The following is a 16,938-nucleotide window of genomic DNA, read 5'->3' as shown; positions in this document are numbered from 1 at the left end:
TATCCACCTTGCCTCAATTTCCCGCTTGAGCTCTTGAATCTTCTCTGGGCACTAAAAGCATGCTGCTCTTCCAAATATAGAGTGTTTGTGATAGCTATGTTTCTTACAGCTGAATAATGCAGGATAAAGTAATGAAAAATCGTGTTTTATGTTTACTTTAAGAAATTGATTAAAAAAATTATCATAGCTACCTTATAATTACTACTTAAATTTTATTGAGCTTGTATTGTATACAGGGCACTTTAACGGGAACAGTATATCCTCTCATTATCCAGAAATGCTATCTGCTGGCCTTTCACTATTTTAGAAAACTATTCTTGTTCTCTAGCTTTGGAAAAGTTAAATTGTCAATATTTGAAAACTCTCAGTGGACTATATAAGATGATTCAAACCTAGTGCCACAGGTTGATATTTAGTGGCATGAGCTTAGTTTTAAGTCTCAAATCTTAAATTCTTAGAGTCAAGTATCTAAAAACTGCTAGTTATTAACAAAAAGATGGATGTTTACCATAATCATTTTCTATAGCGTTTTATATAGCACCTGCCTGTAAAAGAATATCCTGTAATGCTAAAATAATACATAGATTCATTTAAGCTTGTTATCTTCCTCATTTTGATAACATCCCTGTAAACAGAGTTGATTTGCTATATTTGGAAAAGGTCAGATAAAATTTTGCCCGAATATAAGGAGTGAATGTGATGGCCTTTAGGTTTTTTAGGACATTTTCCTGACTTCATGAATTCTCACATCAATGCATTTTATTTTCTGCACCAAATTATCACAGACGCATCCACTGCTATTCACCTCACAATATGCCCCAGTTCTAGAAGTTGAAACATTCTTTCTAAACAACACTCTCCTGATATCAGGAGAAATAGAGAAAAATAGTTCCCAAATATTGGTTCTCCTATTTGCAAACTGTCAATGTCCTCTCAATTCCAACAGCCTTTTAGGCTTCAGAGGTTCCTTTCATTAAATAATGGTGCTTATGTTACACAGCCCATTCCTTTTTTGTATCAGCGTCAAGAGGCTGATAGTTCATTTTTCTGCAAAACTGCAGTGCCCATTCTTAATTTTTGTTTTGAGAAATAACTGTTGTACCCTCTTTATTATCACCAAGATTAATAATATTTCTTTATTTTATTGCTCCTCTTACATTTGGATCTTTTATTATGAGCTGTCAAAAATTCTTTTGGGAAGTAGTTGGGGTATAAATAATAAATCGATAAGAGAATTCATGATTAAAGACAAGATAGAATCCATTACTCTGTTCTTCTGTTAACATATCAGTAGTGAATAAGAAAAGCTACATTAACAATTAGCACACAATATATTGCTTTATATAATTATACATCCATATATTTGCCACCTTGATTTTTAATTCACTGGTAAATTAAGGGGATATCATTTATGGAGTTAATATTACCAAAAAGAGTTTTTAAGCTGAGTGAGGCTTTAATTAGAATGGTAAAATGTTGCTTCAGGGGAACAATGAGAATGTAACAAGAAAACTGATCAGTCGTAGGTAACTAATAGCAAACAAGTGGAGAAGACACACAAAACCACTGAAAGTTATAAAACACACTCAAGTTGTGAGTCATTCAAACTGGGTATTCAGACACATGCATACAAATACACACAAGTGTGCACAAACACACACCCCTTCCAATATACACACCTGAATATAAAACTAAATAAGCAGACTCCTCTGTTAACAATTTTATTACTCTATTTTAGGCTGGGGCTGAACTTTTGAAGCTGATGGGCAAAATAGTTTCCCATAAAAGATAATTTCATTTGCCAAAATGAAACTACTTTCCCTTATTAATGTTGTCATGAAATGGTTTGAAATATGAATCTGTGATCTGGACAGAAAGGGATGCTCCTGTTCACAGCTCCAGGAGGGAGTTCTCTAAACAATTACACCCACGGAGAGCGCTGTACGGTTGTATTTTCATCACCAGCCAGCTGAGCTGTGTGCCTGCTATACTCCCAGTCTCCCCTCCAGTGACAGCCGCATTGACAACATGTTATACTCCACATTGATTTTACAGTTAAGGAGCTGATTGTGATATATAGGGATTTTAAGAATTCAGCTGAGAGGCTGACTTTTGCCTTTTATCATTCCATTAAAATTTTATAACCATCTTTTTCATGTCATTTCATCCATGAATTCTTACTTTAGAAAGTGATAGCTACTGCTGTAAGCATAACTTTTCTCATGTTCAGAGCTTTTTATTGTATTAGCAAACTACCCCAATTATAGTTATTACTCATGTTTTACATAATTGTGGTGACCCTTTCGACCATGCAGTTGCAGGCCAGTTGATTTGTATATAGAATTAGATGATTCGGCTTATCATTTTAAAGCACTAAATTGAAAGAGTGCCAAGAGTCAGGTTTTAACACTTCCCTAGCCAAAGGAGCTAATTAAGCTGCTTTCAGCTTCCTCTCCAGAATCACACAAGTTAAAGGACCCTTCTGCAACAAGAGCAGAGAATCTGCTCAGCCAGAGCGGGAAGCTAATAAAATGTATGCTGGCTTTTAAGGGGGAAAAAAATCATGAAATTGAAATTGAACATCTCTTATTCCCCAAGATAAGAGATCATCTTTAAGAAAAGGCTGTGTTCTGTGGGGGTTTGAAGTGCAAGTTCATCTCATTATCATGGACGGTTCACCCATAATGCTATCATCATATTCAGGAGAAATAAAAGCCTTATCCCCCTCATCACAGAGAACAAACTGCATCATTGTTGTTTCTTTTCCCTGAAGAAGCTCACAGTTTGATAGTTCACATATGAGGAATAATTATGCAAGACCCAGATGAAAACCCTAATAAAAAATATTCTGATTTTTAAGTGTATATTACTCTCTTTGGGGCAGAGAGGGTGAGATAAGGTTAGACATTAAAGACTTGAATCTCCACCATTGATTTTACGAAACCCAATCTAAGGGGATTTTGGATTTTTTTAGATTTCAAAACAACATTGATCTCTTACAAGACTCTTACTTGCTTTTCTCTGGGAAATAGCCAAATCTAGATGACAAGTATAAATAAGAAAGGAGCTATATCCCCCATTTTGATATAATAATTGCTACTGCTACTCTATACCAGAGAGCAAAAGTAACAAATGTTATAGTGGTTTTAAGAAAGCTTTAAAATGAAAGCTAACAAGAGACTAAAACGGAAAATGTGATCCATACCAAGATTGCCGGGGTTTTTTGATTGTTTGTTTTAGGGATTTCCCTTCAAATGGGATACATTACCAAATTGTCAGAAATAGCTTGATTTCGGGGTTAGTGCACTATAACATCTTTTGCTTCGAAAAGTGATTATGATTCTACCCTCAGTCCAATTGGTGACAAATACGTGGATCCTGTTGTGTGAAAGTATGCCCATATAACCAACTATTATTGCAATCACTGGCCCTGCAAAGCAGTGGTTGCATTTAAAATTTCAACCTTCGGTGTAACACTAAATCGCATACACACACACACACACACACACACACACATAATCAGCGATGTTTTAAACAATTACTAAATCCAAGTATATCTTTTTTAAAGATTTTCAATAAAATCTAATGTTCACAGAAAAATCTCATAAATGTCAAAATTGCTGTGGGCAGAAAAGGGGGATATAGTATTTTCTTGATCTGTTGTAGCAATTTATAGATTTCAGGCCGTGGTTTATAAGAATGCTAAATGTTCTGGAATTACAGCTGTTACTGATCAGTGATTGAGCCAGATTTGTGTTATTGCACCATGTTCTTGCTTGTACCTAGAGAGCAGTAAAGCCTCAATATAATAAAAAGCACCTGCATTTTAAATGAAATTTCAATTGAAAAACTTAACAGCCCTTCAAATTGCAGAATTTAACGCAGCCCAGTAAAGCTTAAATAACACTTTGCCTCCGCAGGCTGAGGGGTTTGCATTCAAGGTGACTTGATTGTGTCGCATGGTGAAATTATTTACAATTAAGGAATTTCTCTGGAGGGCTGCAGAATATTTGCTGTTCCACAACACCTATGCAGGCATATGGTGGGCCTTTTTCAGTATTCATGGAGCCTCCTGAACCTTTATGATAATTGAATCAGTTAGAGTGCTGAGTGGAGCAAGCATAAAACCTGTTAACCTAAAGGTCAGATCTGTGCATTGTTTATTTATCAGTAGGTGAAAGAGCTAAATCGGCAGCTTCTGTCACAGCCACAGTAAAAAATCACCTATAATATTAACAGGGAGTAGATAAATTGCAAAACATGGATTAGAATGATAAACAGAACCAAGTATAATATAGAATATATAATGAGAGATGCCGAAGGATTTTACTGGGCTGTAAAATATGCAAGTTTGTTATGATAGTGTTATTGATTATAATTAGTTACTGGGGCTCTGGAAAAAAAATACAGTGGAAGCTAGAACTTTAGTAACAACTGCCCTCTTGAATGTTTATTACATTTATTTTTTTAAATCCCCATGATATTTTTAACCATTGGCTTGAATAAAAAGACATGATTTTGACAAAGCTCTCTTAGAGAGGAAAATGACAATTTTAGTTTCCTGTTATTCAACAAGTATTTCACATGCGTTTATGAGCAAAGCAATCACAGTCCTTGTCTTTATGGCACTTATTTATTTCCTTATTGGCCTCTACCAAGTGTTCATTTTCATACCCTGGTAGCGGAGTTGCTACTCATTTTAGCTTTATTTTGAGAAGATGTGTGACGTTCCTAAGAGGTACCACCTTTTGGATTTATTCTACTTTACAGAACCCGGACCGGTAGTTCCTCCAGTTCTTCTGGATGTGAAGTCAAGAATGATGTTGGTCACCTGGCAGCATCCTAGAAAGTGCAATGGGGTTATTACCCATTATAATGTTTATCAACATGGCCATCTATACTTGAGAACTCCTGGAAATGTCACTAATTGCACAGTGACACATTTACACCCATATACTGCCTATAAGTTTCAGGTAGAAGCCTGCACTTCAAAAGGATGTTCCCTTTCACCAGAGTCTCAGACTGTGTGGACACTCCCAGGGGCACCAGAAGGGATTCCAAATCCAGAGCTGTTCTCTGATACTCCAACGTCTGTAATTATATCTTGGCAACCCCCTACCCACCCCAATGGCTTGGTGGAGAATTTCACAATTGAGAGAAGAGTCAAAGGAAAGGAAGAAGTTACTACCCTGGTGACTCTCCCAAAGAGTCATTCCATGAGGTTTATTGATAAGACTTCTGCTCTTAGCCCATGGACGAAATATGAATATCGGGTACTGATGAGCACTCTTCATGGAGGTACAAACAGCAGTGCTTGGGTAGAAGTTACCACAAGACCCTCACGACCTGCTGGGGTGCAGCCACCCGTGGTGACGGTGCTGGGACCCGATGCAGCCCAGGTAAGATAGTGACTATTTTCTCTCCTTTGCAGACTTAGGAATGTACCCTGCATTGACTGCGTGTTGAACAGAGCCATCTACTGACTAAACAAATGCATTTGTTGTTTTAGGCATTCACTGGAGAAACTGGGTTTTGGCCTTTGGCCCAAAGTATCTTAAATTCGATGTCAGTTTTTCATTTCTCCCTGTATCCCCTTAATTATATTGTTGAGATGCTTCCATTTGCCTCGCACACCTGAAATACTTTGAATGCCACAATGGGATGCTTAGCTTAACCACCACGTCAGATTTAAATAGATCAGAAAATGAGAAGAGATGGGAAAATACGGAGGAATGAATTAGCATATTAACAAAATTTTCCATTACCAATAGTCTAGTATTTTCTAATAATCAAAGAATCAAAGTAATGGGGAAAGAAATAAAAATATCATATTAACAGACTATCTAGAAAGTGTTCAATTATTCCCCTCATTCTATTGGGAATGAACTCTAGAGGACAGGATAACTACCATTGTTTTGGCTGGCATACAAACTTCATTCAAGGGAAATTAGTGTAACCAAACAGGAGGGAGTTTTGTAGCTTAGAAGCCTCTTTTGTGTAAATACACACATGCTTCCATGGATTCAGTCTTGTACTATTGCCAAAAGCATTGGTACAGTAGCTTGCTCACTGGAGCACAAAACAAAGGACATTTGCATAACAGCAAAGTTCATCTGCTGAAATTATTACTTGGATCTATGTTGTGTGTTCTCTCTCCCCCACCTAAAGCAAACACTAGATGATGCTAAACAGTGTAAATTGTTGAAGACATTTAATATAACCTGTAAACTAAAAACTATTTTTAAAAGTCTTTTTCAGTTTTAATGTGAAACTGGCCAAAGCAACACACATTTTTGATATAAATATTAAAAGTGTATAGAATCCCATTAATTAAACACTAATGGGAAATTAATTTTAAGCACACAATATACAATGTTTATTGTATGAATTGAGCAATGTAAAGAATTGCTCTTGATTCAAAATAAAAACAAAACAAAAAATCCACGTATAGAGTCAATAATCGTTTCAGAACTGACTTTTTTTTAAACTTGGGGGAATTTTATAAAACTTTGGTAGCAGTACCACTCACTCACTATGATGCAATGAAACAGTCTCTTTACAAAGGCAACACTACATCCTGGACATCGTTCTGGATTATTTCTAATAAAAATCTCATAACTAGGCATTACTGATTGTGGCCAATCTGAAAAACAGTAAGTATTTTCAGAAGAAGAAGAACTCAGTGCACAATTCTACTTGATTCAGCATATATAAACAATAACCAAAACTATCAAGAACCCAGAACAAGTTGCCTGGCTTTTTCTTCACATTTTTTCACTCTTGTGGTTTTGCAGTATCATCCAGGAATTAAACAATATACATGGCTTGTCAGCTTGGTAGAGAAGTCTAGATTAGCGTGGCTAGAAAGCTGAATATCATAGGCACTCACCTGAGGCCACAAGGCATTAGTAACTGCAAGGCAGGAATCTAAATGTCTCTGTGAAGGTGCCTGAAATATATGAACGTTGTATGTTAGTAATATTCTAAAAATTCATACTTTTTTTCTCATAACTAGAAAATAAAAAGGTATCAATAAGGAGAATCAACAGTAATATTCAGCTGAGTCTAGTATTTAATGCTATATGCTACTTAAATAGTATTAAGATGACATATCTGTGCTTCAGTGTTATTGGCTCACATGTTCAGAAAGATCTTAAAATTTTACCAAAGTACGTGTTCTCATGATGCAGCTTAGCTGGTAAACAGGTATATAACAGCTAAACAATGACTTCTCTTTGTAAAACATGAGATTTAAAAGTCAAAATTGCAAATAGAAAATATTTTATGTGGAATAACAGAAGGATAGTTATTAATGTGTTATTAAGAAATTCAATTATTTATCGTAGAGGGTTGTTCCAAGTATTAGGATGGATGAAGGAAATTGTCAATAATATTAGCAACAGTAACAATGATAATTTCAGGTCTATTGACATTTATGGAACGTCGGTAAATGAGTGCCTGTCTTTATAATAGTGCCTCTTTCAGGCAGTGGGGATACAGAAGAGATCAAGATAAAGTCCCTAGCCTCATGGTGATTACATTTTAGACAATGCAAACAAATAACTGTATAATATGCCTGGAAGTGATAAGGACTTGGGGGAGAAGAACAAATTGAGTTTAGAGAAATACAAAATGCCAGCCGATAGGGTGGGATAAAATAAAAGGAGCAGAGTTGATATTTCACCTTAGTGTTACTCATTTTGTGCAGTGTGTTTTTTTTCTATACAACGCCACCTTTAAGAATTACAGTCCAATAGGGAAAGCAAGAGAGACTACACATACTTAGGCCAATTAGAAAACAAATTTAATGTAACATATTAGTAACTACTAAAAGAAGTGATATGACTTGGCATAAATATGAGCCTTGAGAAAGGTAAATTGGAGACCACAGCAGCATAGATGAAATAATATGTTCAACATCGTATGTGATTATAAGAAAAATAAATACATAATGTCGAAAATTTGTATCATCTGAAAAAGTGAAAGCTAGGCACTTTTGATATTTGATCACCTAAGAAAATTCATTTCATTTTATAAAGTTGGTAAAAATGCTCTACCAAGACCTAAAACACGGTTCAATGAAACCATAGATTAATTTCATATGCGAATACAGATTCAAAACTTTTAAATAAAAGATTACCCAATTGAATTAAACAGTATATTAAAAGAATGTTATGCCAAGAAAATTGATTTGATTTTAAAAAATTAGGATGGTTCAACATCAAACAAATCTATCAACATGCTTTTTACATCAACCAATTAAAGTAGAAAGCCCGCATGTTTTTTTTTATCAATAGATGCAGAAAAAAGACATATAATTCAGAAGTAATTTCTAACAAAAAGTCAAAGTAAAATCAGATTAGGAGGAAGGTACTTAAATGGGATAAAGTCGATGTATAAACTGTTGCACCGAAGCCTTGCATGGAAGGTTGATAAGAAATAATATGTATAAATAAGCTGCATGACTGCGATGCAGCAAAAAACCAAACTTCTTTTATGATACTGTCATGAGCCTCTAAGCCCTTAGGCCCCTGTCCACTTTTTCACAGGTAAAGTGGAATAAAAGAAAGTAATCCTGCAGCTTCAGCTCCTCTTATATAGCAGGGTCCTCACTCAGCTCGGACAGCTGAAGCCACCAGCCCTGGCAGGTGCGCCACAAAGATCAGTGTCACCCAGAACACAACCATAGGTAGCTTCCCTCCCTCTGCTGTGTATACTTAGAGTCACTCATTTATGGGTTTGATAGGAATCAGAGTAAAAGGAGTTGAGTCCTAATCATCAGCCTCATTGACTTTTAAAGATGGGCCAATGTTTGATGTCTACTTAAAATAAACCACAGACAAAAGTATAAATATTTTACAGAAGGAAATAAAATGATAATGAAATTCATTGAGTTAATATTATGTTCTAGAAATTGCTTTCATTTAATTCTTACTACAAGTGTGTCAGATAGATGCTATTGTTATTCTCATTTGACAGACAGGAAAACTGAGAATGAAGGATTGAGTAACCTGCATAAGATTACGTAAGGAGTAAGAGTTGGAATTCACACCCAGGCAATAGGGTTCTAGAGCCAGTGCTCATCTCTACTTCTTTACACTGCAATAAATGGAAAATGTGTAATCTTCCTGGATAGAAGGACTTAATTCCAAAACAAGGCAATCCTTTCAAAGTCAACGTATAAACTGGACATCATTCAAATCAGAATGCCAATGTTTTCTTGTTTTTTTTATTTCAAACTGGATGAAACTGATTATATAACAAAAACTGATTTTTTTTTTTTTATTATTTCACTTTAAGTTCTGGGATACACGTACAGAATGTGCAGATTAGTTACATAGGTATACATGTGCCACGGTGGTTTGCTGCACCTATCAACCCCTCATCTAGGTTTTAAGCCCTGCATGCGTTAGGTACTTGTCGTAATGCTCTCCCTCCCCTTACCCCACGCCCCTGGACAGGCCCCAGTGTGTGATGTTCCCCTCCCTGTGTCCATGTGTTCTCATTGTTCAACTCCCACTTATGAGTGAGAACATGCAATGTTTGGTTTTGTATTCATTTGTTAGTTTGCTAAGAATGATAGCTTCATGGATGAAGCTGGATAAAATGATTTTAAAGTATAGACGACTAAACAGTTGAAAATATTCTAGAAAATTGTGGAAGAATAGTGAGGTGGTACTCTCTTGAGTATGTAAACTTACTCTAAAGCCCCTGAATTATAACAATATGGTGTTGTCATAAAGAAAGACAAATGGTCATTGGAACCAACTAGAGAGTTTAGATATAGATACGATTGTTTGTTGAAATGACTTATTGTAGGTAGAAGTTGCATTTCATTTCATTGGTAAAGAATGATTTGCTTTAAAATGATACCAGCCCAACCGACTATCCATGTGTAAGGAAAAACATAGATCCCTTCATCATATCATATGATAACTAAATTCCCATAAATTAAAAATGTTAATGTTAAAAAAGTAAAAATCTTAGAAAAAAAACGAAAGGAGAATTTTATGTAATCTAAATGTAGGGGAGCACTTTTTAAAGAAAAAAAGAAACTCAGTGGCTTTTTAAAAAAGTTATATGTAGCTAGAAAATAATCTGATAGATTTTCCAGGGCGTAAACTGGAGCTCCCACCAAAAAAAAAAGTTAACATCCAAAAGACAGATTGGGAAAGTACATGTGTAACACATATTACAGACAAATCAATTTTACCTTAATATACATAGACCTTCTAATCATTTATAATAAAAGATACTTTAATAGAAAATAATTTAGGTAAGAGGATGTATTAGTTTGGTGCAAAAGTAATTGCGGTTTTTACCATTAAAAATAATGACGAAGACCACAGTTACTTTTGCATTCATACCTCACATAAAGTCAAGGGAATGAAAATTAATTAAATAAATAAGTAATATTGGCAAAAAAATAAAAGTAACTTCAAGAGTTTGTGGAGACACAGATCATGAATAATTTCATTGTTTGTGGTAAAGTGAATTTCCTCAATTTTTTAAGGAAGTGATGCATCAGTAATAATTAAAATTAAACATGCATTTTCCTTTTGGCATGGTAATCCTTGGTAATCTTTCTAATATAAAATAAACACAACAGTATATATTACATACATTTTCAAATATTATTTTTAGCAGTAAAATAATGTCAGTAGAATTAACAATCAATTTGTTTTCAACCATGAAAGGAATATTATGCAACAGTAAAAAATAACAGGATGTGTCCACAATAAATTAAGTCTGAAAAGCAAGTTGCAGGATAAGGGGTATAGAACTTTTTTTATTTGAAAAGTTTTTTAAAAATAAAAAAGAGGGCGTGGTGGCTCACACCTGTAATCCAAGCACTTTGGAAGCCAAGGCAGATGGATCACCTGAGGTTGGGAGTTCAAGACCAGCCTGACCAATATGGTGAAACCCTATCTTTAAAAAAAAAAAGAAAAAAAGAGAGAGAGAGACCTAGCGTATGTATGAGTATATTTGCTTTGCTTGTATGAGCATACAAAAAGTATGGAAGAATAAACTTCAAACTATTACCTTTTCACCTGAATAAAATAAAACAGAGAGAGGGGAGGGAAGAAGTGAGGGCCACAATTAATGTTTCTTTAATATATATTTGTACTCTTTCTCTGATTGAAAATTGCAAATATAATATTTGAAATTGAAAAATAAGGTTAATATTTTTGAAAAGAAAGGAAGACATTTTGAAAAACAACTCTATTTTTATTTTTATTTCAACAAATATTTATTGCACATCTTATTATGTATAAATTTTTCAGAGGAGTTTCTCGTAAGAGGAATTGCTACACTGTATAGAGTCAAATATTTCCACATGATATTTCTTTATGACACATTTGTATCTTCTATTAACAAAATACTCTTAGAATTATGCAATCCTGTGTCTACACATGATGGCAAAAATTGTCTCTTCACATTAGACATATGGGTTCCAAGGCCTGGAGATGTTAAATGTTTTGCCTAAAGTTGTACAGTTTTGAGACATTTATCATCTCTTAGTCCATTGTTAACCCATATGTTAATATTTATAAATGCTCTCATTCATAAAGCTCTTAAAAATAGTTTGATGGAATTAAAGAAGTAAGAAAGTCGCTTACTATGCTTTTGAGTGTTACTCTTTTCAAGCCTGAAGCCAATCAACTAACCTGCATGTCCAAGCTTCTGCTTAAAATGGGGAAATTCAAAGGTGCCATGATGTTTTAAGAGAGACTTTTCAGGGATGTAAAAGAGTTGCTAAAAGTCAGTGGTTTCTTAAACACTTAACCAGCAATTTACCTGTCGTATTTTCTGAAGACTTGTAATAAATAAATGGAAAAATGGAAATTAAATCATTAAGAACCACTCAAATAAAAGAAGTCATAATAGGAAAGCCATCTCTGAAGTAAACATTTTATATCCACTGAGAAACTATAATTCTATTTAAACGTTTTAATATAATATTGTTTTAGAGAACACATTTCTTGTTGATTCAGGCCAATAACATGCTCTTTTGTCTGAAGTTTTAGGGATGCAACAATTATTTCATAATCTTTCTTATGTACAATGGATATATAAAAGGTTATGGGAAATTAAATGAACTAAAAGTTTTAATCTCGTATATTTTGACCACACACACAATAATAAATGTGGTCTTAAGTATAGAAAAGAATAGAATACAATATTTAGTTAACTGGTTCCTTAAAAATCTTGGACACAATCTGGGCATGGTGGCTCATGCCTGTAATCCCAGCATTTTGGGAGGCTGAGGCGGGTGGATCACCTGAGGTCAGGAGTTTGAGACCAGCCTGGCCAACAGGGCAAAACCCATCTCTACTAAAAATACAAAAACTAGCCAGGAGTGGTGGTGCCCACCTGTATTCCCAGCTACTTGGGAGGCTGAGGCGGGAGAATTGCTTGAACCCAGGAGACGGAGGTTGCAGTGAGCCAAGATCGTACCACTGCACTCCAGCCTGGATGACAAAGCGAGACTCCATCTAAAAAAAAAAAAGAAAACCTTGGACTGACTGATTGATTGATTGATTTAGATGGAGTTTCACTCTTTTTACCCAGGCTGCAGTGCGATGGTGATATCTCTGCTCACTGCAGCCTCCACTTCCCTAATTCAAGTGATTCCACTGCCTCAGCCTCCTGGGTACCTGGGATTACAGGTGCCTGCCACCACACCCAGCTAGTTTTCGGTATTTTTAGTAGAGACTGGGTTTCACCCTGTTGGCCAGGCTGGTCTCAAACTCCTAGCCTCAGGTGATCCGCCCATCTCAGCCCTCCAAAATGCTGGGATTACAGGTATCAGCCACCACATTGGCAGACGTATACATTTTTAATAATGGCTCCAGGGTATTTTCAGGAGGGTGATCAAATTACATACCATTTCTGTTGGCCTACTGACTGTAATGACAATATCCTTCTCAACATTGTTACAAGAGGTTGTTTTATATAGTTCTAGACATTTTCTGTAGAAATATTCATTTCTTCTAACTCACTGCTGTCAAAAAGATACATATTCTAAGTCTGTAACTTTTTAAAAAATAAAAAATAGTTTCCAGATGGAAACATTTATAGTAGAAAAATAGGGGTTTTTTAGATCCTGAAATGTCTATCTGCAGAGTCACTATGCCAAATCTCGTAATCTCTGCTGGTAGATATCTTATTCAAGTTTTAGCTTATGAATGCTCTTTCTCAGCCTCAATACCAAGTTCCAAATCAATTCCCTGTTAGCTCAACTACTAACACAGACTATCTCCCAAGCATTAATTCTTTAAAGTGTTGCCAGGCTCTGACCTGAACTTTCAAAGTATTCTGGTCTAAGAGGCAAGAAAGCCATATTCAGATTAGTCAGGTTGAATTTAGCTGTGATAGTTCTTCCTTATTTCATTTATGTTACAAATACCCGGAAGCCCTCTGAGTTGACATTGACTCATTTTTCAGGTCCACAGAGAGCACTACACCTCCACAACAAATAGAGCCCTTTGTCTGTTCTACAACCTTTGCTTGTTTTAGGGTGTTTTAAAAAACATTTTCCACATCCAGACAAATCCTCTATGTTCATAAGGAACACATCTAAAGCATCCCTTCATCCCAGCCTCTCTTCTTAGAACTCTCCAAAAAGCTTTTTTAAGATTAATGATTATTTCATCCCACGTAGTATAATTTGGTAGATACCGGCCCATTGTTAATTATAAATTACCAAAGTAATTATCAAGCAGTTGCCCAACTAACATACAGTGACAGCCCTTTTTATCACCAACTATTAGTAAGAATACTCTAAAGAAAGTCTCAGGTCATAGTTCTCCTGGAAGAAACCTTTTCTCCTTGATTTAAAATAGAAAACTATGGTCAGTATTTCTACATCTTAATTTCTATATTACTCCTCTTTGTTTTGCGTGGAGTTACAAATGTAGATATGTCACCTTGTAGAAAACTGTCTCTTAAGGTTTCAAAATAACTATATGCTAGAGAAAAAATGTAATCTAACAAACCATGACTACAATTACTAACTGAACTCCACTTCTGTGCACATGGTACTAAGTGAATTTATCCCTGCTATGAAGAAGCTTACAGACTATTTGGGACATGAGATATATATCCTGGTATTAAGGAGCATTAGAAGGTACCAGTAAAAGAGGAAACCAGATAACATATAAACAAGTGATTTTTGTCATGGCCTGTGCACATTTTTTAGGATCTCTTTTCCCATAAGAATGTGAATGTGTTACCACTATCCTCCTGTACAGTTTTGCCAGAAAAGAAAACAAACTTCAGACATTCTAGAGTTCTATCACAAAATGTTGCTCTTTCTTCTGATGCTCAAGTCCACGTGTTAGCTAAGCACAAACATCTTTGGCTTCCCTTTTTAAAACTTTCTACACATTTCTTATCTCTGAGAAGAGGATGTGTTGTTAATGCTTTACTTGGTAAGTTATATATAAGTAAGATTCAGGAACTCAATTTTGCATCTTCAGAAAATATGAATAATGATGTATCTTTCCCTTCCTCCAAGAAAAAGTGACTTGTTTAGCAGGCACACTAACAATGCAAAGAAATGAGTTCTGAGGTTTCATTTAATTGAGTTATAAAGAAGAAAACTATCAAATCCTGTGCTACCTTGAAGCATGTGGATGTGTGAATATTCTCCATGTGTTTGCTCTGTGTCCTTCAGAACACCCACAGTGATGATGAATCACTAAGGTGTGTATTAGTCTGACAGTCCTAGAAAGTAGCAAGACTGAAAGCCAAACCCGAGAAACAGCATTTCATTTAGCTCCTGGTGTACTGCTAATTGATCTCAAACCCTTTCAGTACTGCCTAGTGCAAAGGACTAAGGAGAATGTAGGCATTTAGAAAATGACTTCACTGAAAACAAGGGCAAAATTCTAGGCCTTGTGAACTTCAGTTGCTCTATTCCTGTATCATCACACTGATTCTAACTTTATCTTTTATTTCAGGTCACTTGGAAACCCCCACTAATCCAGAATGGAGAAATACTTAGTTATGAGATTCGCATGCCTGACCCTCACATCACTATAACCAATGTGACTTCCACAGTATTAAGTCAAAAAGTTACTCATTTGATTCCTTTCACTAATTATTCTGTCACCATTGTTGCTTGCTCAGGGGGTAATGGGTACCTTGGAGGGTGCACAGAGAGTTTACCTACCTATGTTACCACTCACCCCACCGTACCTCAGAATGTTGGCCCATTGTCGGTGATTCCAGTAAGTGAATCATATGTTGTGATTTCTTGGCAACCACCATCCAAGCCAAATGGACCGAATTTGAGGTAAGAGAAGGTGACTATGATTTTGTATTTTGCTGTGGTCCTTATCTCTCCAAGAAGTAGGGAAGGAGGCTTTTTATTCACATATGAACATAGGATTCATTTGGCATTGAATATCCCCTGACTCATAGCTTTCATACACTTTAACTTATTATGGAAACATCAAAGTTCATCAAAGTAGAAAATTAATCATCGTATTTGAGAAACTAAAAACTCTTGAAACCACAAGTACTATTTTCTAAGGATTCCCTACGTAATCCATCACTTGATTTTCAACATATGCATTTATTATATGTTAGGCAAACCTGATGTTTTATATGATATAGAACCTGTATGTTCTATATGGTACATTTGCACGAATGTGCCTCAGAACTCTAAAGCTAACACAGTAGTTCTTTGGCACATTATTAGTATGTGGAAACTTGTGAGTATATGGAAACTGTGGTCAGGGATATAGATAAGATGAAAGCGCTGTGATTCAGAAGTGGTTTTGCAACAATTCAAACTTGTTACTTGGCCAAGAATACAAAACCGATAATATTGTCATTGTTTATAAAGTACTGATAGTAGTAGAAAGCCATTAACTTGATAAGCGTTTTGTATTTCTACTTTGTGTGAAACTAGCAATAAAGATTTGGCAAATCTAACACAGAGGAAATCTCAAATGCTATTATTCTTGCAGATAATAGTAAAATGTGAATGTAGCTGATTTTTCAAAATATTAAATATATGGAATTTGATCCAGAAAAAAAATGTTCATCTGAAACAAAACCTCGTAACTGTAAACTTAAGATGTTACTCTTTATGTTTGCACACATATATCACACGCACATGCCACGAAACAGTCTGAATTTTGGTGATCTCAATATTAGTTGAGATAATCCTGATGTTCCTGCATGTCTTTTGCTTTAGATATGAGCTTCTGAGACGTAAAATCCAGCAACCACTTGCATCAAATCCCCCAGAAGATTTAAATCGGTGGCACAATATTTATTCAGGAACTCAGTGGTTTTATGAAGATAAGGGTCTTAGCAGGTGAGATTACAAAAACTATAAAAACAAATGCTGGCATTTAGTTCTGGGCACGTTGACTAGTTCAAAGTATCTTAGTGTCTTCATTGTGTGAGCGTGTTATCAGTTATGCAATAAAACATGTTTGTTTATTATCTGTGGCATTAATCATTGAACTGTAACAGTCAGCATGTTTAATGTTTTCCATCTTAACTGCATGCTTAAAATAAGCCTTTTGAAGTTGAACTTGTAGATGTTCAAGCCTTAACCTATTGCCTTTGTCACAGCTCTATCTAGACGTGAAACTTAATGGAAGAGTTTGGAAATACTGAACACATACAAAACGGGGAAAATTCCTGGGGACTTGTAGAACGTTTGCTATTTCTAGAAAATGACTTCTAAATGAATTGTAATGACTTATAATTGATTGTAAGTCATCGATTCAGTCCACAAAAACGTATTTAGTAAACTGGATTGGGGCTTGAAAGAATTCAATCTAGAGTTCAAAGACATTAAGAAAGGGCTAATGGGTGATGCTAGAAAAAAGTGATACGTGGGAGGGTTAGGAGATCTGGGCTCTGCTCTATCCTGCGCTGGAGAACCAACTTTGTGACTTTAGGCCACAAAGC

At 35.4% G+C, this 16,938-nt stretch overlaps 1 protein-coding gene across 1 annotated transcript in view; it reads left to right on the top strand.

The window, feature by feature from the left end:
* Positions 1–16,938, top strand: part of USH2A (usherin) — a 775,604-nt gene that overhangs the window by 504,527 nt on the left and 254,139 nt on the right. The window contains exons 41-43 of the mRNA XM_064383503.1: positions 4,771–5,399; positions 14,967–15,301; positions 16,211–16,333. Coding sequence (XP_064239573.1) covers positions 4,771–5,399; positions 14,967–15,301; positions 16,211–16,333 — 1,087 coding nt within the window. The remainder of the gene's footprint in view (positions 1–4,770; positions 5,400–14,966; positions 15,302–16,210; positions 16,334–16,938) is intronic.

This window comes from Aotus nancymaae, unplaced genomic scaffold, assembly GCF_030222135.1.
Source record: "Aotus nancymaae isolate 86718 unplaced genomic scaffold, 86718_ANA_hifiasm-v0.15.2.pri h1tg000032l_0, whole genome shotgun sequence".
Lineage (NCBI taxonomy): Eukaryota > Metazoa > Chordata > Mammalia > Primates > Aotidae > Aotus > Aotus nancymaae.
This window is presented reverse-complemented; position numbering and strand designations above follow the sequence as displayed.